This window comes from Sturnus vulgaris, chromosome 11, assembly GCF_052056855.1.
Source record: "Sturnus vulgaris isolate bStuVul1 chromosome 11, bStuVul1.hap1, whole genome shotgun sequence".
Classification (NCBI taxonomy): domain Eukaryota; kingdom Metazoa; phylum Chordata; class Aves; order Passeriformes; family Sturnidae; genus Sturnus; species Sturnus vulgaris.
The window spans coordinates 20,843,687-20,865,865 of NC_142253.1; the positions used below are offsets into that span (position 1 = coordinate 20,843,687).

At 47.9% G+C, this 22,179-nt stretch overlaps 1 protein-coding gene across 5 annotated transcripts in view; it reads right to left on the reverse strand.

Annotated features, from left to right (window-relative positions):
• IQSEC1 (IQ motif and Sec7 domain ArfGEF 1) overlaps positions 1–6,025 on the reverse strand; it is a 283,278-nt gene extending 277,253 nt beyond the window's left edge. For all 5 annotated transcript variants that reach the window (XM_088171712.1, XM_088171711.1, XM_088171722.1 and 2 more), the window contains exon 1: positions 5,745–6,025. In XM_088171712.1, the coding sequence (XP_088027838.1) occupies positions 5,745–6,010 (266 nt within the window). In that variant the 5' untranslated portion in view covers positions 6,011–6,025. The remainder of the gene's footprint in view (positions 1–5,744) is intronic.
• Positions 6,026–22,179: the final 16,154 nt, after the last annotated feature.

A 22,179-nucleotide genomic window follows, 5' to 3' on the forward strand; every position in this document is an offset into this window, starting at 1 on the left:
TCAGCTCCTCCCAAAGCTTTGTCACTTGGAGTGGACAAAGCTCAGCAACCCTCACCCAACAGGAAGCTCAGGTCTTCAGAAGCAACACTGACTTTTAGGGTTGACCCCAAAGCCATTACCTGATGCATCATCCCAAACTTGCCAAGCTCTGAGAAGCCAAGGACAGACAGAGTGCTGCACTGAGAGCCTCCTTCCACAGGCACCATCCTGCTCCTCTCCCTGCTGTGGCTTCTGATAGAAACCAGCCAAGACTGGCACTACAGACTCAGAGGGCCTTTCCTTGTCCTCCTGGGATGGGACAGCCAGCAGTGTCCTGCTGGGAACTCCACACGTGTGCGTGCACAGAGCAGCAGCTCCAGGAGAGAGGGGAGGGGATGCTCAGACACACACCTGTAATCACAGCAGCTCTCGTTGGCTCACCAGGCCCCAGGATCCATGCACTTGGCCACATCTTTTCCAAAAGTGCATCTCTGGAAGTGCTTTTCAGTTTCCACGACAGTGAATTCATAAGGAAGGCCATCAAAGCACCAACAAGCACGAAAATGTACTTTGTTCTTAAAGTTCAGAACACAACTGCAAAGTTGGGAAGCTCAAAAGCTGTGTTATGTGTCAGCACAATAAAAGCCTTCATCAGAGGAGGATTCCAGATCCAGTCAGTCCTGCTAATTCTTTAAGACTGCTCTGCTCTAAATGGGACATATTTACCTCAAGTTTTGAAGCCATCTTTAAAGCTATTGTGTTACAGGATAGGTGACTTTCTGCTACACTGGTTTTTCTCTACCAAAACAACAGGTATTTCTGCTGTTCCCTTTCTGGACCATGTTCTCCCTCCCCCCTCTGACTTCCCAGGAACTTTACTGATACCAGCACTCTGCTCTGTCATCACTGGGGGTGCTCCTGGCACCCCTGTCCCTGCCGTGGTTTATTGATTAATACAGCACACATCCGTTTTCAAGTGAATTTGTCTTTACGTGTTATCATTTAGCTTAACATTCAGCAGATATTAAGTACAAGAATTTGCCAATGTTTCAGAGATCCAAAATAATTTATCTGAGTTTAGTTAGCAAGTTCACATTTTCTTACACATCATCACACTATTGATTTCCTGCAGCCTGCCAGCACCACAAATGTCTGTTCTAAGGGATGCTCACCCCTGTGCTGCTGTCCAAATCACACTAATGACCCCAAAATGAGGGCCTCAAAAGCAAAAGCATTCCCTTCAGTGTGAAACCCTCACTCTCAGGGCTCAGCAGTCCCACCACTCCAGTTATGGATTGCAAATGAAGTGAACAGGGTTTTTTTAAGTTACTTGAAGGTGCAAATTTCTGCCCAAAGCTGGAATTGCACCATCCCTACCTGCTCCAGGGCTGACAGCACCCTGTAGGAATAACCTGCTCATCCCGGACACCACGTGTGCTCTGCACATGGATGCATTCCTCACAAGGCAGATAAACACAGAGGTGCATGCTCTGGTAAGAGCTGCACTGGCACTGCAGACTTCCAGGCACAAATCACACTTCCCGTGTAGCTGCTGGGGAAGCAGGACCCAAGAGCAGAGCTTCATCTGCATCACTGCTGCCAGCGAGGCACAGAAAGCAGAAGCTTGCCCGAGCAGAGCCGACTTTAGCAGATGCTGGGTACCTCCACCTCAGCACAGCAAACAAAAACGAGCTGCTGCTCAAGCGCGGCACAGGCAGGGAAATGGGATTTACGTCATTTGAACAGTCTGTCTTAGCAAAGAACATCTCTGGAGGGAGGGAGGGAGGGAGGGAGGGAAAAAAGCCCTGCTGGTCTGTACACTAATGCAATGTGTGGCTGTGTGCAGGGCAGCTCCCAACGCCGGCAGCGACAGGCCAAGTCACAAGCTCGGCTTATGTAGGGCACAAGGCAGCCTTCACATGTGACTGTCACCAGAGCAACAACTTCAGCTACTCCACTGCTCCCAGCACACCTCACCCAGACCCTGAGCATCTCCCAGACACTCTGGGGGTGTCTTACAGCGTCAAACCGGGGCTGGCGTGCCCCAGAGAACAAAACCCGCCCTGCATTCATTTAAAAATAAATCAGCCGGGCCAGGTGCAAAATTCAGACGGAGCTGCAAACAACAGCCCCTTCAGACTGCTGTGTCTCAGCAAACAACTCTGCTCCCCCTCCTCCTCCTCTGCCTCTCACCAGCCACTTTCTCCGGGGAAGAGCAGCACAGTTTTTAACTTGATTAGGGTAAACACAAACATCCCTCCCTAAGCTGCAAGGGGCCAGCGTTGAATTCTCAGACACACAAAGCTTGTATCCTTGTACAGATGTGAGAAAATGCAGTATTTTTGGGTTTACACTCAAAAAGACAAGTGCATTATTGAATTACACCAAGGAGCTGAGCTCTAGAGACTCTTACAGCTTCTCAAACATTAAATGAAATGGATTCACTCAGAATTAGTCTTATGCAACTCAGAGTTAAACACCTTAATGAGTTAAACACCTATTGTTATCTTCCTCATGCTGATTCATCACATCTAACAAAGCCTCGTAATCAACTATTCTCAATTCCACCGGTGCATTTTAATGTTGATTTGCTCTCACCAAATCATTGTAAAAGTAGTGAGACTGCCCCCAAACCTTTTTTGGTCTGTCCTTGTAAGAAAAGGAGCACACCTGCACCTGCTCACCCAGCCCTCTGCTCCTCCCTCCCTTCTTCCATCAGCAACTGGCACAAAATAAACTTTTTTCCACTCTGAGATCTTCTGGAAGTGCCTAAACCAGACTATTTTTATATACTTATTATTGGTCTGAGTTTTTCTTCCAGAAGTCTATCTCAGGGCTCATTACCAGTTCTCCTCCTCACAAGCTACAGGATTTCTACAATTCTACAATTTTACAATTATACAATTCTACAGCTTTTCCAAATTATTTAAGCAGTCTTCACCAATGTATTCCTTCCTTTGTAAGAACTGAAAACTTTTAGGACTTGTGAGGATTTTGTTGTTTTGGTTGTTAGGTTTCTTTACTATCTTTTATTAAGTATAAGACCTAACTATAACCATATTATCTCGTGTAACTTTTCCATACTTCCATTTGTAAAAGTGAACCACATTTGGCAATAGGGAACTCCTATGAGGAAGCCACAGCCACCTCACACATGGAGCTGCTGCAGGACAGGAGTCTAAGCAGCTCAGAAAAATTGTTCAAGTCAAGGTGCAAGACAACTTCGAAAAGCCCTGGGTATTTGAGTAAGAGAAACCCGGTTTCCTTTAAAAAGGATTCCATTCTTTTTAGCTTTGAAGTACAGAAGTGTCAGGAAGAGCAGTGGTCACTGCCCATTTCAGCATCACTGGCACCTGACACTGAGCTTCAGCAAACAAGGGATCCTCATGTCCCACCCAAACATCCCCGAGGTGAATGGGACAACTGGGCCTGAGGAAACTGAGGCTGAGCTTCTGAAAGCAAAACTCCGGACCCCTGGAACCTGCAGGGTTCCAGCTGAGGGACCTGTGGGACTGGGAGAAGTCTTTAAAACAAACGTATTATTCCCTATTTTCCAAGCTGGAGACTTCCTCCATCTTTTCTATCCAGCCAGAGAATAAACTGATGCCATGAGTGGCTCCTGTCCCTGCTCCTGGACAGTGTGGGGGCTCAGCAGCCCCTGCCACAGCCCCTGTGCCAGGCCCACGGGAGGCACCCACCCAGCCAGGCTGGGCCACCTGCACAGATGAAGGGGCTCCCTCCCTCCCAAGGGAGCACAATTTTGGGGGAGGAGAGGGGATAACAGGACTGCTCACATGAAGGTGGCCCTGAAGCTGTGGCGCCCCAGGCAGGCACGTGGGCCAAAGGCCCGGCCAGATGCACAGGGTTGGCTCCCAGCTTCCCCACTAAGCCCCCAGGCTATGCCTCAAAGCAATACAACTCTGCCATAAATATCCCAGATTAATTCTGATCCCAGCATCAAATCCACTTAAGAGACTTAAAAGCCTCCGAGTCCTCAGAGCTGCCTGCCCAAGGAGGGCTCTGCAAATGAGTCCTGGGCTGCAGAGAAGAAATATTATCAAACAAGGCAAGCCATTTGTACAATTTTGGGTAATGTCATTTGCAAGAGACAAATGGGACAAGAAAGCTGAGTTGACATCTTGTACTATAAGCACAGCCACAAAAATCCTCGGGTACTGGACATGGATACACAGGATGGGATTAGCGTAAATATTCCATGTTTTCTGGAAACAGCTCTTTCTCTTTAAGGAATTGATTATTGATTGATTGATTGACTGATTGATAAATCACCTTGCTCTCCAGTTTATTAAAGGAGCTATTTACTTTCAGAGAGACATCTCTGTTTATAAAAAAGCCTAAAGTGATTACCCCAGCATCACAGGGAAAAAAACCTTGTTAACACTGACAGCAAGAAGGGCGCTGGGGAGGCAGAGCCCCTTCCCTTCCCTTCCCTTCCCTTCCCTTCCCTTCCCTTCCCTTCCCTTCCCTTCCCTTCCCTCTCTCCTGGCCAGGGACAAGGTTTGGGAACAGGAGCAGGCAAAGGGGACTCCGAGTGACCAGCAACCCTTCTGAAGCCCCCACAGCAGCACTCTGAGAAAACGCTGCTTCGGAGCAGCAGCAGCACTTCCACCATGCCGGCGGGAGCTCCCGGGGAAGCTCCCGGGATATCCCTGCCCGACACCGCTCCCCGCACGGAGATGCGGCCGAGCCCCGGCAGCTCCCGACCGAGCCAGCGGTGCCTCCCGCAGCGGGACGGCCATCCCGGCCATCCCGCGGCAGAAGCACGGCCCGGGGCTCGCCCTCCCGCAGGCGATGCTGTATCCCGCATCCCGCATCCCGGGGGCAGGCGGCGGCCGGGAGCCGCCGAGTCTGTTTTTGTAAGCCTAAGGAATTCGAGCGCAGCGGATCACAAACAGCACATTGTGCTGTGTCAAGCAGCGAAGTGGGCTCGTAATCCCATGCATGCTTTTCCCACTCCACTCCGGGAAAGCCATGACTTAAATACTTTTCCAGAAGTAAAAACACGCCGGGAAAGCGCCGACCTCAGTTCTCGCTATTCCTGAATCCCCGCTGCTTCGGAACCGCGCAATTAAGCGGCTTTCCCAGCGCTGGGGAAACGCAGACGATTAATTACAGCTTAGAGAGGCTGGAATAGATGCGGCGGCCGGGAGCGAAGGCGGCCCGAACGGGGCGAGCTGGCGCTGGCCCGGGCCAGCCCGCCGGTGGCGAGCGGCCAATGTTTACTGACCCCAGGCCGGGTCACTTTCGATAGCGGCCGGAGCCAAGGGCCGCTCCTCGGGAGAGCCGCGGGGCATCTCCCGGGGGGCGAGCGGCTCCCCAGGCTGGGAACCCCCGGTCCCCACGGCACTCGGACCGGCAGGGAACACGCTACGGGGAGAAGGGCAGGGCTCGCCCCGCTGCTCCCAGCGCTCCGCTACCGCGGCTTTGCCCAGGGCATCCCCCGGCGGGGCCCGGGGCGGCGGTGGCCGCAGAGACAGCCGTGGGCAGGGCGGGCGGGGCAGCCGGGGAGCCCCGGCTGGGAACCCCCCGGGACCCCGGCCAGGGAGCGAGTGAGACACGGGCTGGGGGACAGAGGCTGGGGCCGCCCCTCCGGACCCCATCGCTGTCCCCCGGGGCACACCCCGCAGGGAGTCCCGCTGCTTCCAGCTTCGGGCAGCCGAAGGCAGGAGGGGAAAGGGAAGGGAAACCCCGCTAGGGAAACCCTCTCCGCGAAAAAGGGGCAAAGAAAGGCGGACAGCGCTTACTTCTCGTGCCTGGCGTTCTCCTGGATGGCGCTCAGCACCCCCGGGGGCGCGGGGAGGACGCCCTGCTGGAGCCGGCATGTGGCCAGGTGCCGGTGATGCTCGTCCTGCAGGCAGGCATTTTCGTGGTACAACTTGGCCACTTGCTGCTCCAGCTCGTCTATCCTCCGCTTCTGCTTCTCCAGCAGCTCCTGCTGCGTCTCGATAATCTTGTTCAGCTCCTTCAGGTACTCGGCCGCCTTGCTGGGGTTCTCGGCGGGGCTCTCCATGGCCGCCCCGCACCTCCGCGGCGCGGGGGGGGCAGGCGCCGGCCAGCGCGCTCCGCTGGCAACTTCAGCGAGAGGGGAGGAATAAATATCCCGGCGGAAAGCGGCGCCCCGCGGCCCCGCGCGTCCCTCCTAGAGCCGCGGCTGCCCGGGCGGGCGGCGGCCCCGCGCCGCCATTGCTGCCGCTCGGGCCCCGCCGCCCGGCGAGGGCAGGGCCGCCCGGAGAGGCCGGGGGAGCCGGAGCCGCCGCCGGAGCCGCCCGGGCCCCGCCGCGCTGGCGCACGGCGCTGTCTCCGCGCCCGTCCCGCCCTGCCCGCGCCGCAGCCGGGCTCGCCCGTCGCCTGGCAGCGCCCGCGCCCCCGCCGCGCTCGGAGCCGGGCATGGGCAGGGGCGCGGACCGGGCCCGCCGCTCCCCGCCTCCCCCGCCGCGGCCGCCGCCGCCGGGATGCGCTTAAGTAACGGCGGCCGCTCCTCCGGGGGGCCGGCGGGGGCTCGGCGAGCGCCCCATCAGCGCACCCCGTCCCCGGCTCTGCATCCCCATCCCCACATCCCATCCCTGCATCCCGTCCCCACATCCCATCCCAGCATCGTATCCCTGCATCCCATCCCCGCATCCCATCCCTGCATCCCGTCCCCGCATCCCGTCCCAGCATCCCATCCCCGCATCCCATCCCAGCACCCCGTGCCCGCGCCCCATCCCCGAGCGGCTCCGGCCCCGTTCCCCGCGGCGGGGAGAGCCCCGGGAGAGGTGCGGGAGCGCTCTCGGGAGCGGGGCCCCGGGCGGCGCGGGGAGCAGCGCGCTGTGCGCGGAGGCGGGCGGGGACCCGGCCTGCGGGACCACAGCTGTCCCTGCCACATCTGGGGAGCGGGGCTCCCGTCGCGGGGATGGCCTTGGGGTGGCCCCCCGAGCCAGGCGCCCTAGCAGCTCGCCCCAAGTCAGGTAGCAGAGCCCTCCGCCTCTCCCGTCAGCATCTCTGGCGTTAAAACCTCTGTTGGTGAAACGCTGCTTCCCGCTAAGGCTGCATCAAGCCAAGAAAAGTTGCTGAGATTTTGGGTCTTGTATCATCCCAAGCGTGTGTTGGGAATGCTTGTGAGAACCGGGAGTAGGAAAGGGAAACGGGGAGATACTGCAGGAAGAAGATAGGAAGCTGAAGACGTGCTGCTCTCCTCCCTTCCTCTTTATGTCTCCCTTTTTTTTTTTTTTTTCTAATTTTTCTACATCATCTCTCCACCTTTCCACTTTTGAAGTTTACAACTAATAAAATTTTCTTAGAGGGGTTGTTCTGCTATCACTGACGCCCCGACCCTGCGTGGTGGAGTCAACTCTTTCTCACCTTTGCCAGAATGCGCCTTTGCTTCAGTAGCGCGGCCGAGGCTGCGGGCTCTGCGTTGTGCCCATCTGTGCCCGGCAGCTCTGGGAACGGAGCTCCCAGGCACAGGCTGACTGTCGCAGCTTGTCCTCTCTGCCCCTCGCAGTCACCAGGGAGAAAAGGGGCGTGAGGGGAGGGTGCAGCCACAGCCAGACCCGTCTGGCAGTTTCCAGGGGCATCCTGGCTTTAGGCAGAAATAAGTTATTGGCAAAACTGTTACTTTTGCTCTGACACTAGTGCAGCGAAGAGCTGTTGTGACTGTCGAGGTGACTGAAGCATGAAAGACTAATTTCCAGTCCTAGTGGGGATCCTGACTTCACAGACACATCTTTAGCCGCTCTCTGAAGAGACCAAGCCTCCTTCCCCAGTAACTTGATTAGTATTTTGCATTAGAATTCTTGAAAATACTTTTTTCCCCGAATACTATTAGTTTAGAAAGTATTAGCTAAAGTGCAGTTTGCTCTGTGTGGAAAGAAATGCTTATCACGATATCTCACTGAGGCAACCTGCACAGTACCAGGCAGCCAGAGTATTTATCAGGGGTTAAATCAATAAATGAAGCAAGTGAACCTGCTTCTTATATGCAAAATAAAATGCAAAGTAAGACATTCAAAACTCATTAAAGTATGTGCAGACAATAAAACCTTATTAAGCATTTCACAGCAAGGAGAGCGAGAGTGGAGCAGCACAGCTCCTACAGCGAGGATCTGTTTGAAGCACCCATTTTTAGGCAGAAATCCCCGAGTTCACGGGACCCGTGAGCGATGCTGAGAGGGGCAGGAGCCGCCCTAAGGGTGAGTTTGTTTCTTCCTTTCTTTTGCCGCTTGCAGGGAAAAGCCTTCATTCCCACAGGGAGAGCTGTGCCTCGCTCAGCTCCCAGCGAGCTGGGTGAGCTGAGTAGGGACCGATGGCTCCTGTGGGAACCGATGGCTCCTGAAGGGACCGATGGCTCCTGCAGGGTCTGATGGCTCCTGTGGGAACCGATGGCTCCTGCACGGACTGGCTGCTCCAGGCTCTCCTGATTCGGGAGGGTTTTCTCAAAGGGTCCCAGTAACGAGATCACCAGCCTGGCCTGCCTGGCTGATCGTGCTTTCCCAAAGCGCCCACAGAGCAAATAAACCTGCTGGGAACCCTCTCCACGGGAAACCATGAATTAGCCTGAGAAATACGTTGAACCCTCAGACATGCCCTGGGGTTGGCACCTGGAGCCTGCACCGTGCTCCTGGTGTGTTCTGGGTGTTGCTGCTGCTCAGCACTGAAAGAGGAAGGAGGACTCTGTGTCCCAGGGATCGTCTCTGCCCCTCCAAAAGCCTGCGTGCCCCACCAGGCTCCGTGAATGAACAAGGAGAGGTAAACTTCGAACATAAGCATATTCATAGAATCAATAATATATTCAATCTCTGTCTGTGAAGACACAGATTGTAAAAGCAGACCCAGCTTGTTCAGATTTGCTCAGTTAGAAAATTAAGTGACATCAAGCCTAACCTTTTAAAATATGAAAATCACCAAAATAGCATTCTTATTACTTGCTAACATCCTACCTCAGACTGTCCCTTTCCATAAGCTACGCAGCACATGGTTAATTCTTGCCTGGGAAAGTGCCAGGGAAGATTTAAATATGAAAGGGAATGTTGCTCATTCAGTAAGTAGGATTCTCTTACTCATTTATTATTGGCAAGAGATAAATCACAGAGAGGTTGGGACTGGAAGGGACCTCTGGAGGTCATCCAATCCAACTTCCCTGATCAAGTACCCCATTACACTTTGGAAAAACCTTCAAGTGTCTCGAGCTTTGGTGTTTTCTGGCAAATCAATACCCTGCAGAGGACCCTTTTTGAGTGTTCAGAGTCTGGTCCAGACTCAGTCACACCCCTGGTGCTCACAGGCTCATATGCTGTTTGATGCCCACCAGAGATCAGGCACAATCCTGCTCCCTGAGCCTGCCAGAGCTCAAGGAGGGTTTGGACAAGGCTCTCAGGGATGCACAGGGTGGGATTGTTGGGATGTCTGTGCAGGGCCAGGGTTTGGCCTGGATGATCCCTGAGGGTCCCTTCCTGGTCTATGTTTGCCTGTCCTGTTCTGAGAGCCTGGCTCTTGCACTGGCTGCCTAACTTGGGTGGTTTGTCAGAGTTAAATTTATAGTTCTGTGCAGAGGCTGAGCATGAAATGTCGCTGTTTCAGAAACGGTTTCGTGTGGCTGATAATGCCATGGATGAGCAAACAGCTGAAATAATTTTTTTCAAAGGAAGATAAGACCAGGGAAAAGCCTGTGATACATATTTTTCTATGTAAAATTAATTAGGTCAGTGTAATATATAAAAACAAGGATCCAGAAGTCATGCAGTGATTTGTGCTCAATCTTCACTCTGCCTTCCATCTCTCTCTTTTAAAATTCTCTTCGAAGCCGCTTCTTTCTTGGTTGCATTTCTTTCTTAGTTCCCCCCCAGCCCCCTTAAATCTCTGCCTCACTTCTTGGTTCTGCTGCTGTGTTTGGACACTAAGGAATTTTATCCTGCTATTCAAGTTTATCCTGTTGTTAGAATTTATATGTAGGTCACAGAACTCACAAATGGTTTGGGTTGGAGGAACCTCAAAGCCCATCCAGTGCCACCCCTGCCATAGCAGGGACACCTTCCACTGCCCCAGGCTGCTCCCAGACCCAATGTCCAACCTGGGCTTGGGCACTGCCAGGGATCCAGGGGCAGCCACAGCTGCTCTGGGCACCCTGTGCCAGGGCCTGCCCACCCTGCCAGGGAACAATTCCTTCCCAACATCTCACTCAATATCTCTCAGTTTTAGGTCCCAGCCCCTTTCACAGCCTGTACCCCACGTGTGTGTCCCCTCCTTGTGTCCTGAGGCAGGACAAGTGTTCTGCTCTCATTCTGTGTGCTCACCACACACCCAGCAGTGCCTGCTCCTCTCCAGTGGATCAGCTGGATCATACCAAAAAAACAACATTCTGGGGGGCTCATTTGCTGCACTCTTTCCTGGAGGAAAGAAGGAAGTAGGAATCCCACTGCTGACCAGGACCATGGCCCTCATAAGCCAGTAACGCCTGTGAGATGAGACCTGACTGAGGTATTAAATGAGAAAAAGGAGAAAGCACGGCCATAAAGACCTGAAATCTTTTAGGACCTGTGATATTTCTGGCTTTTTCCCTCTCCTGGTTAAACATAACCCACTTTTAAGACCTGACATCTTACTTCTCTCAACAGTTTTTTTGATTTCTACTTAAAGGCATGAAACTTCCTCATGCCTTTTCCTACCACAAATCTTTTTCATGATAATCTCTTGTGAAATATGATCATATTACACTTTTCTTAGTTAAGTGGAGTGTATTTAGTCTTGATCTATGTACCTCGACCTCTCCTCTAAAAAGGGAGAATGAATACCTGACCCACTCTCAGGAGCCTCCTGGCTCGCCTCACCCCACAGTGCCTGTCTGGCTCTGATGGCACTTGGAGAATTAGGCTGTTCTTACCCTGACCAACTCCTTAAGTATTTGAACTATCCCAAGCTAAGCATGGAAAAATCACAGGCCATATTTTAAGGTATCTCCACAAGGCAGTAGAAAGTTCAATTTTAATTTTCTGAGTCTGATCCGGAGCGGACCGATCATTACTGTTTGTCGGAATTGCCTTTTGATTTATGAAAGAAATGATAAATTGGCTCCTCCAGGTTCTGTAGCTGAATCTGGAGGCTTGCCTGCAAAATGTGGTCCAGAACTAATCCATCCAAGTATGCAACTTTAACCATTTAAGCCTTCATTCTAATGAGCCTTTCATAAAATATTTCCTTTGCGCTTTTGTTGGTTTCTGTGATTTCTGCTTCTCTGTCTTGTTTTGGTAAGTGATATCAGGGAATGTTAGCAGGCAAAACCCAAATGTGTCCTCATGTGCAGAGTCCTTGGGAAAGGACTGTGTCCTTGTGTCCTGGAAAATAAAAAAGCACAGTTAATGTAAGGTATCAAACAACTCCAACATAGAAGTGATAATTTAACCAGGATAAATAATAATTATATCAATATATTCCGAATATAAAAGGGACAAATTAGCATGGATTACTTTGCTTCTTTGGGGAAAGAGGAAAATTCAGTGCTGGGTTTTGAAGGAATGGGTGTGTTGGTCACAGAGCTGGCTGCCAGCTGTCCTTGGGGAGGGGAAAGTGGCAGGGTGGCAGTGACACCAAGGGCAGGGCTCACACGGTGCTGGGGACCCAATTGATCCTCTGGGGCTCTCCAGAGAGAAATCAAACAAGAACAGAACAAATTTTGCTGTGAAAGTGGGAAGTAATTCTATAGAAGGGACTAAATGGAACTTATTACTCTAATTTAGCAATAAGTACAATGAAATTTGGAGTATAGCGTTAATTAAAGAGGTATTTTATAAATGGTGCAGAAATTTTTTTTTTGGTGCTTATGCTGAGATCAAAGCCAAACTAGAGTTGGAATCAAGGACACCTTCTATTAACACGTCATATTTTAAGTCGTGGGATAAACTGTGACTGAAGGAGAAGAATTCATGCTGTGGTACCAAGTACCTGGGGCAAGAGCAGAAAAATGCCAGAAGAAAACACTTCCCATCTGATTAAAGATGAAAAGCACAGGGACAAAAACCACAACCTTGGCATCGGGGTAGGAAGTTGAATACTGAAAGAGGAAAAGAAACAAATAAACCCCTCCCAAAATTGCAGCTTCAGGAACTCCCTGAGAGCAAGGAGAAGTAACAATGCTAAAATAGCTGATTCCATGTCTCGTCACCACTCCTTGTGGTTCCACGACTTCATTGCATTGGGCTGCTTTTGGCAGCTTATAAAGCAACAAAATATCAAAGAGCAGCATTTCAGTAGAAAATAAAAACCCAAACCAAAGTTTTCATCAAGTAATTTTTTGATATAAACTTAATAAGCAAATTTGTTCATGGAAAACTGTCAGAGGCTTTTGTGTGTGTTTTATTGGGTTTTGTTTTAAAACATCATTTAAATGATTAATTACCTAGGCTGCCGGAGTCAAATTCACCCACTATTTTCCATTTTAAGATGTTTTATTCCATTTTGATTCCATACATTTCCACTTTGATTCCATACATTTCCATTCTAATATTTTTTCTGTGCTTTAATTGGTCAGAGTCAGTTTTTCCATGCTTACCATATCTATGCTTAGACTGAATTATCTTGGCAAATTTCAGCAAACTCTGCTTTTCAGAATAAGATTATGAGGAAACATGAAAATCAGATCATATTCTGTTCTTTTTTAAACATCCATGGGAACAGAAATTAGAGAAAGGTCAGACGAAGCAACTGTGATAAAGTACAACGTCTTCAGAAATATGGATTTATTTTCATAGAATCATAGGGTACTTCAGAGAATATCCTGATCTGGGAGGGATCCACAGGGATCATCCAGTCCTGGCTCTGCACAGATTCCCCAGCAATCCCACCCTTTGCATCCCTGAGAGCCTTGTCCAAGTTCTCTTGCCCACAGGCATTTTAAGTTGGACACCTCCACTGTTAAAAAAAAAAGGATTTTTATCATTAATTTATTGTTCTCTTTTCACATCTGTACCTGGCATGTTGCTTCTAAGAATGCCAGGAACAGAAAGTCACTTGGATGACACAGTAATATTTTTTACATTTGGAAAATAATTCTGCCTTCCAAGAAAAGTTTAAATTAAAAAAAAAAAAAAAAAAAAAAAAAGTGAGACATCCTGGAAAATCAGTACCTAATCATAATTCCAGTATGTATCCTGTTTAGTCCATCTGAATCCAATGGATAAAATCACAGCTTGAAAGTAGGGCACACCATACTGTGTATGTCTTTGTCATCAACAGAACTTGAAGGAGAAATATCCTCTTTTACTAATTTCAGATCAATTGCAGCAGCCCTATAAATCCTGCAGGCTTGGGTTCCCCCTCTTTTCCTGCACCCAGACCACCTTTTATTGGATATATCCTATGGTTTTAAGGGTGATGTGGAGTATTTCACCTGCTTTTTCCAGTTGTGCAGCACCTCCAGGATAGCTGCACTATCTGCTGACAAGATCAGTGCAGAAAAATAAAACATTTTGGTGTATCATAGCAGGTAGAAAAGGGCAATGTTAATTCAGGCAGTCATTACCTAAAACAGGGCATGAGCAAATAAAGTTGTGCTATGATTAAAGGGGTATATTTTTGATCCTGTGGTCATTAAGGTATATTTGTACCAGTGCAATTAGAGGAGCCCAGGTTTGCTCTGACTCACTGTATTTCATCAGTCTGCAGTTGTTCGGATTTCCACCATATCCTTTTTTTCTTGAGAGAAACCAGTAATATATCACTCTATGTATAAATATACACGTGTGAAGAGAAGAAGAAATAACATTTCATTTGTACAAAAGGAGGAAAAATCACCCCCCAGCTTTATCGCTGACAACAGCTGAGGGAAATTTAAGTTCTTTCATTTTATTTGCAGCAAGGCTTAAAAATAGATCTGCAAATTCAGACTGGAGACTCTTCTATCCTTTTCCAAAAAAGAAAAGCACATCGCAAAATGGACAAATCAATTCCAATTGCTTCTTGCCCAAAGAAACGGCATTAAACCTCAAGGTGTCTTAGGTAAAGATTCCAAATCAGGAAATGAAAAGCTGAACAAGAAAACGCTGAGGTCAGGCAGGCTCAACCTTTCCTTATCCCCTTTTTGATCCCTTCTCTTTCATGCTGCTGGGAAGCACACGGAGGGGATGAGAGGTGCTGCTGCTGGGCTGGATCATTAGGAACAGTCTGTATTTACAATTTCAGTTTACAATTTCTGCATTTTCAATTCCAAATCTGTATTTACAGCTTACATTTTCTGTCTTTACAATTTCAGCCTGGGAGCCTCAGCAAGTCCTTTAGAGCTGAGCTGGGTGTGCAAGTCCAGCCTCCCTCCCTCCCTCCCACTGCACTGCCTTGGGAAGCCCCAGAGCCACAGAATTCTGCTCAGTCTGGGAAGGCTGAAAGGTACCCACTTTTTTTCTGTCCAAGCTTAGGTGAAAAAATGAATTTGCCACTTCATGATTGCCAAATATTGCCTTTTTTCTGGCCTTGCACAAGCAAGGGCTGCGAAAGGCTGTGAGGAGCCAGGGAATCCAGCCCCAGGGGATGTTGTCCTTAGGGAGTAGGTGGCTTTTGTTGCACGTTTCCTGTTTCTATTAAAAACTCACTATTAAAATGCTCACATGGACATGGTGCAGCCCCAGCCTCTGGGTGGTTGTCCTACAAGCAGAGCTCTTGCTGGCAGTCGAGGTTTCATTTGGGTCAGGACTCCTGAAAAGCATTGATCCCACTCTCTTTAGAGATCTGAGAGAAATGTAGTAACTTCTAGAAGATTTTCCAGTTGACATGCTACAAAAAAATAATAAAAAACTAAATAAATTAAGCTTTAAAAGTACTTGCTTTTGGAAGCTTTGGGGCTCTCTCAAGAGGAGGCTCTATCACAGCCTGAAAGTTTGTCACAGGGAATGACAAAGCACTGTGGCAGCAAAGTGCTCAGTGAACATTTTGTGGGGGATTACAGACTGGCTGAGGGAACAGTTTTTCTAAGACAAAGGATCTTCCAGAACTGATCCTGTCAATGAGTAGCTGCAGGCAAAAGCAACTTGATTCACTCTAAAGATGAATTGGAATTCTACTCGAAAGGAAAAGTGAAAAGGGAAAGTGCTGCTGCTACAAAGAAAGGATGGAGATGCAGTGCAGAGAGAAGGAGCCACATTTTTCATAAGTCTGTGTGCGTGTTACTTTGTCAAAATTAATCCAGGTCGTTTATTCAGAGGAGAATAATGATCTGAACCAGCCCTGAGAGCAGCAAAGTGTTAATTAATCAGCTGTTCAGATGTTTCCCCTTGGGCAGGCTCTTGGAACACAAGGAGAAACTCCCTATCAAGCGAGTCCTTAGCACCAATGACAAACGTAGTTTATTCCCAGTCCCTTGGCAGGGACTGAGGTTTCAGACTTGTTAAAAACATGGAGTGGGGTAACTGGGAGCTGTGACAAACTGCTGAGGGCTCTCCTGAGCCCCAGCTCCAGGAGATTTCCCAAGGAGCAGCAATTCCAGGAGATAAATGCCATGCTCGGGCTCCTCATCTGCCGGGTTTGGGGAGGTTTGTGCTGCTCTGGAGCCTTGGAGGACATCTCTGAGAGGCCACAGACTGTGGGAGGAGTGCACAGGGATGCAGGGCCTGGGTGTCACTGAGCATCCCTGGCACTGTCCTCCCTCCCAGTCAGGCACAAGATGTGACAGTGTCTGTTTGCAAAAGCCAGGGCAGCCAAGGTTTATAAGGACCCAGATATCAGGGAAGAAGGAAATGGTATATTTTGTGTTTTCAGCCAGGACCAAACCCCAGCACAGTCTGCAGGATCTGACCTGTGGGAGATCCCTCCCTTCATGTGTGGGGCCCCTCGTGTTTGTGACACTCCAGGGCTCAACCCCAAAGGGAGGACTTGGATTGAAGAAGTGTCTTAACTTTTAAAACCTCTGCCCCACTCTTCTGAATGGGCATGGATTAAGTTTTCTTCACGAGTTTTGATCCTTAACCTGCTCAGGACATTTTATTTTCTCTGAATTGACAACAAAGTGAATTTCTATCTTCAGAAATGCCTTCTTAGCAGAGAAGATGCAGTTTAAATTATGTGATAAATCTGATCCATCCCCACATAGAAAAGCTAACCCTGATCCCTGTATCAAGCCTTTTATTGTACTGAGCTCTGTATTCCCTTGCCTCATGTAATCAAGAAGTATCCTCTGTATCTTGAATTAATTCATGTGAGTGGCTCTTTACTGAAGCACACAAGTGGCACTAATCAAATACTTTGGGGTGAGTGATCATGAAACCTATCTTTGAGGAATTCTATGGCAGGGCCGGGAACTGGGAACTTGGTTTTGCCTGTCAGTGATCCTGCATTTAAAAGTCTTTCACTGCATTTACTTGCTGACTTACTACAGGAGAAAGATGCATTATTAATGTTTGGCTCTGCCTTTCACCTGAAAAAGATATTTTCCAAAAAGGAATGTAAAGAGATCTCATAATTGTGTTTGTATTACTAAGATCTGTGGAGGAACATAGTTCTCCCATTACTTCAATGTGTGGCCTGGAAAGACTCCTTCACATTGCAAAAAATTCACTTTGCAGCTACATTTTCTCAAAAACTGGCTGTCAAAAAGTCATCCCTGTGTCATTTCTGTGTTTGATGCTGGCTATAAGTTGACAGTTGAAATAGATCTCGAGGAATTTCTGATGCAGAATGAAATAAATGCATCCTTGGGAACAAAAAGGGCTTTCAAAAAGGTGCAGCTATGACTGTGAGCAGGTTTCAACTCATTCCTTTTTGGCTTCTGTTATTGTCTGTTGATTTTTTTCCCCTTTAATCTCCCAGAATTTCTGCCACTGCTGTTGCCACGCTTGCTACAAGGGCAAGCGTGGAGCGTTTACCCAAAACAAACAGGCTCCAAAGCAGAAGCAGAGCTCAGGAAATCACAAAGGCCTTTGCCTGGGTGTTGGTTCCCATTTCAGAGAGCTCTTGACAAAAAGGGATGTGTCTCTGTCATATTCAAACTCAGAAGTGAAGCAGACAAAGCCTCGTTCTGCTTGCTGCAACCACAGTGGAACTTGAGAAGAGATTTTTTTTCTCCTTTATTTTTTCTTTTTCCTTCCTTTCTTCCCCTCCTTCTTCCCTTCCTTCTTTCCCTTCTCCCCTTTTCTCTTCCTTTTTTTTGATTTTATTTTTAATTTTCCCTTTTATTTTGCATCAGAAAAATGCTGATGGCATTATTCCTCAAGGTTGCACTTCAGAGCAGTTACAGAATCTTGTGAACTCAAGGTCAGCAAAACTGTAATTCAGACACTCTGCTCCTCATCTTGCTCTGTTTGGTGCAAAATTAGGAAGAATTCTTGACAAGGTCTGCACATCCACAGCATTCCTCCTCAGCTGATGACAGGAAATGTGCTGCTTGGTGAAACACTGCATATCAGCTCTCACAGAATCCAGCTGGCAAAGAAAGCAGGCCCTTGTTATGCAAAATCCTTGTTTGTAAACAGTGTTCTGCCTTTAAATTGATTTTAATGCTTTGCCTTGGAGAGCTCCTGCGCTGATTTTCCCGACAGAATTCACCGCAGGGGCCATCTGGTGGCAGCAGCACATTGAATCTGCATGAAACCTGTTAGGGAATGATCCAGGGGTAAATTTCCAGCAGAATGCAAAGGATCTAACCCTGCACTTCTCTTAAGGAGATATGTGCTATAACACACTCTAGACTGGAAAAATTCCCACAAACTTGGAGGGAAAATATAACTTTTTCCATGGCTGTTGCCCCAAGATAAATGTCAGTACAGATACTAGAATGTAACAATTTTCTATTTTATATTAAAAATTAAAATCATTTCCCTTCCCATGCCTGTTCCTGAGCTGTCCCCATTCAGGGATTTTTGCTAATGGCCTCCTCAATGCCTTCTTGTAGGGAGAAACATCTTTTCCTTAGTAAAGGGAAAACACCCAGGACTGCATTGCACTGGTCAGTGCAGTAGAGGGGCTCATTTGGTATCCACAGCTTATTACAGATGTCCCAAACCTTCAGATATTGGAGTCAAGACTTTAATAAGTTTCATGCTTGAACCATCATTACTATTACAATTATGAAAAGGTAAAAAATCCTTTGGGAGAACTATTTGAGATTCAGCCCCTCAAGGTAAATTTAAGACTTTTTTTACCCCTGGGAATGTTTTCCTGGGGTATTTTGGCTTGTGTCTCTGCCTATCTGGCACTCGAGTTCCCTGCAGCCATGTAAATTTGGGGTGGTATCCCTGGCATGGATCTCAGACACAAATCCCACATTCTTTTCTTAGTGCTTGAGGAGTTGCTCAGGCTGGGGCAGACAGATGCTAGCAGCCTTTCATCTGTTACCAAATCCTTTCAGGAGGAGAGCACTGAATAATCAGGCAGATTTCGCTTTTCCCCTTGTCTCTGGATGTCAGTTCTTGAGGGAGAGTTGCTGACTAAGGAGCAGTGTTTGGTGTTGGGTTACAGCTCTCCAAAGGGGCTGCGTCAGTCCTGTGAATACACAAACACCCCTAAAATCATCCCAGCAAAGCGCTTGGGGTCACTAAATTAAAGATAAAATAAATTAAAGATAACCTCCTTTTGGATTGAAAATGTCCTGTTGCAGCTGGAAACATTTGGGTCTGCAGAGGCAGCATCCAGCGTGTTTCCTCAAGCAGCTTTTTCTCAGCAGGGCGGCTGCTGCTGTCACACCCAGCTGTGTCACCTGCCCTGGGTCTGTCCCTGCACTGCACAGGGGTGACAGCCATGGGCCTGGTCCTCTGAAGCCACCTGAGTTCCTAAGGCTGTCTCAACAAGTGCAGCTGCTGTGCCACATCAGAGATTCACCCCACCCCACCAATCTGGCACTGGGGGGACCAGGGGACCCCTTCCAGCCGTGCCCATCCTGGGATTCTGTTCCCAGCTGCTCAGGACGATGTGTCTCCCAGTCTGTCAGCTGTGTGCCTGACCCCATCCCTAAGTGATACAAACTTCCAACTTTCCACACCGTGATACAAAGCAAAAGTGGCTCAGAACATTTGTGTCTGGCCCAAGAACATCAGAGGAAATAGAAGTGACCTCCAGCATATGGTGGAAAATTGAAGGTGCAAACTATTTCTTAGTCTCACGCTTTTATGGATCTAAAACAACCAAAAAAGGATGCTCATGGACAAGTGTGATGTACAGGATAAAAAATAATCTATGTAAAAGAACAGAAACCCATCCTAGATAAAGCCTCTTTCAGTTGCTGAAACAACAGCAAGGGATGAAGTCATCCCTCGATGCCTCAACAAGTGCCTGTTGTGTTGTTCTGTGAATCACCCTGGGAGTGCAGAACCTGTTATTTCCACATGCAGAATGTCCAATTTCAGCGCAGTGATAAGTGAGAGGGAGGAGAGCACATGGAGCTGAATCACTCACAGACGTAAGTGCCAACAGGTACTGTCAAGTGCAGAGAGAGTGATCAACAGCCCCACAGCAGGGCTGGGGATGGTCTCCGTGTGGGGTACCTGCTACAGAAAATATCCTTGAGCCCTCTTGGCTCAACTCCCCACCCCTGGGACCCTGACAGAGCCATCAGGCTGCTCCAAGGGCAATGTCCCACTGCTGGAAACTCGCCTGGGGCAGGCAGGGAACGGGGACGTGGCGCTGGAATCCAACCCAGTCCTGCTCCTGTACCCACCCAGCCTTGGCTACAGCTTCCCCCACTCAAATCCCAGTCATGGGAGCCTGGGAAGGACCTCCAAGATCACCACGTCCAACCTTTGACTGCATATCTCCCTCCACACCTGCCCAATCACACCATGAAGTGCCACAGCCACTTTTATTTGTGGGTTTGGTCCATTCCCATAACAAGGTAAAGCCATCATTTATGTGAAACCTTGTGCTGATTTTCTGAGCTGATAAAGTCATAATGCTGCAGGAAATGCAGGATTTGCACAGCACTGATGAGGATGCCTGTAGACAATGAGCACCAGCACTAATATTGAGGGATAGAGCAGGACACGTGAAATCCAGAGTAAAGAATGGGGTATAAGGATTAGGACAACACAAGGAAATTCCAGCATATGCAACTGAGGCTTAAGTTTTGGAAAACTTGAAAGTTTTGAAAGATTTCCCTAGGTGAGTGTTGGAACCCAGAAATCTGGGAGTTTTGAGCTTTCTGTGCTTTCTGGCCCTGACCCCCAGGAGAACACTGCTTTTAACATGAGAAGGCTTCCAAATTTGAGTGATGGAGTTAAAGTCATGGGTGTGTAGTTAAATAGAAGTGTGTGATTTCACATGGTGAAGGTTTTAAATTTGAGGTTTTTATAATACAGTAATAGATAGGGAACAAGATGGAGGATTTTGGGTGCTGTCTCTTTCTGTCTTCTTCTTCCTTCTTTTTCATGCTTTCAGGCAGTAGTTTCTGGTTGGACAGTTAGTGCTGCACTGAGGGTCATGGGAATTTGGTTATTGGGTCAAAAGTATAAATAATATAGGTGTTAAATCTCTATTGAACTGTTTAGCTTTGAGAGACCTTGTAGCAGCTGGATCTCTCTCCATTTCGCTCGCTTCTAGCAGGTCGCTAGAAGTGCTGCTGAACTTTCTGTACTTTTGATAAGATTTAATAAACAACCAAGCCTGAACACAAGAAAATCCATTTCCTCCATGTCTTTTAATCATGAATCTGAATGAAGACAGAAGAAACTCCAGACAAATCACTGACCAAGTGGTGCAAAACACCACCCCATTACAGGTGAAGATCCAGAGCTTCAGGCCTGACATCCTATGAGATCACTGAGACATTAATATGTTCCCGTGGAGAGAGAATTCCCTGGCTGCAGCACCTGCAGCTGCCACTCCTAACACCTGGGAGCAGGGAGCCCACTCTCTGTGTGCAGCTGTTCCCAGCTGTGCTGTGCTGTTGGCAGGGACACATCAATTACATCCAGAGTGGCTCCCAGGGAGTGCTTGGAGCAGCAGCAGAGCTGTTGGAGGAGAGTTTAACAGCCCCAGCTGTTCCTGTGCCTCCCCAGCACTGATTAAAGGCTCAGGACTTCCCCTTCTGCTGCCTCTGCTTGTCCTCAGCAGTGGAAAATCTCCAAGCCCTGCCAGAACAGCACTGACCTTTTCTGGGATGGAACCACTGGTTTTTAATGCAATGTTTTGTCCCTGCTGATCCTGTCATGCACGAGCTGCTTCAGGACACACACACACACACTCTAGCAGGGCTAAAACAATAAATTACTGGGCTTTATAAGCTGTCTTTCAGCTGAGAGACCTCAGTTCTGCTATAAATAGTTCCAAAGCTGACCCTTCCTCAGCCCCAATATCTGCTGTATGGATGCACTGCTATATCCATAGCAATTCCAAGGGATTGGAAATTGCCTCTTAATTCTTATTTTAAAAATCATCCCTATAAGAGCTCTTACACCTTTTTAAAAGCATGAAACCGTGGCTTTTTGCAGAATAGTTCCTCTACATGTTGTAATCAGTAAATGTCTTAGGGTGGGAATCTGTAATATTTATGTGTTTTATTAGGGGAAAATGCAAGGTTCTGAAAGTCATTAAATTTTATATGTATGAATAATTTGACCTAACTCACCACAATCACATACACAATCACAGCAAATGAATTTGTTGTATTGTGCAGTTTGACACAGTGAGGTAAAAAATACTTCCACCTGAGCAGCATTTCTTAGAATTTCAACAAAGCAGTAAATCTTAAACAATCTGTTTTTTTCAGTGGATGTTTTCAAGGGCCCCATTGTGGCAGGAATTGCTAATGTTATGAATCGATATGCACTAACATTACTCATGCAATGTGCTTTTTAAAACGTAATTTAACATAATGGAAATCTCCTAGGAAGGTAGATATTAATTTTCAAAAAACTCTGATCATCCATTTAAATTAAATGCACACCCATTCATTCCTCAGCACATAATGCAAACTTCTATTTGGAAGACAGATGTCATAATTTACACAGTGCAGAGATCCTCAGCTAATGTAACACCTCTGTTTCAGGCAGCAGTAAAACTGTCTTAATTAAGGAAACGCCAACAGATTAAAATGTTCTCATGGTTCATAAAATATTTTAGAGGGTGGCTTGGCAGCATTAGTACAAATGCTGTGAAGCTTGATGTGTTTGAAGCTTATGCTCTGCACTTAAATTAAAAAAAAAAAAAAAAGGATGGAAATGCTGTGAACCATGGAAAAAGATGGCAATGCCCCATTTCTATTGCCATATGTTGATATATGTAGTTATTGTGATT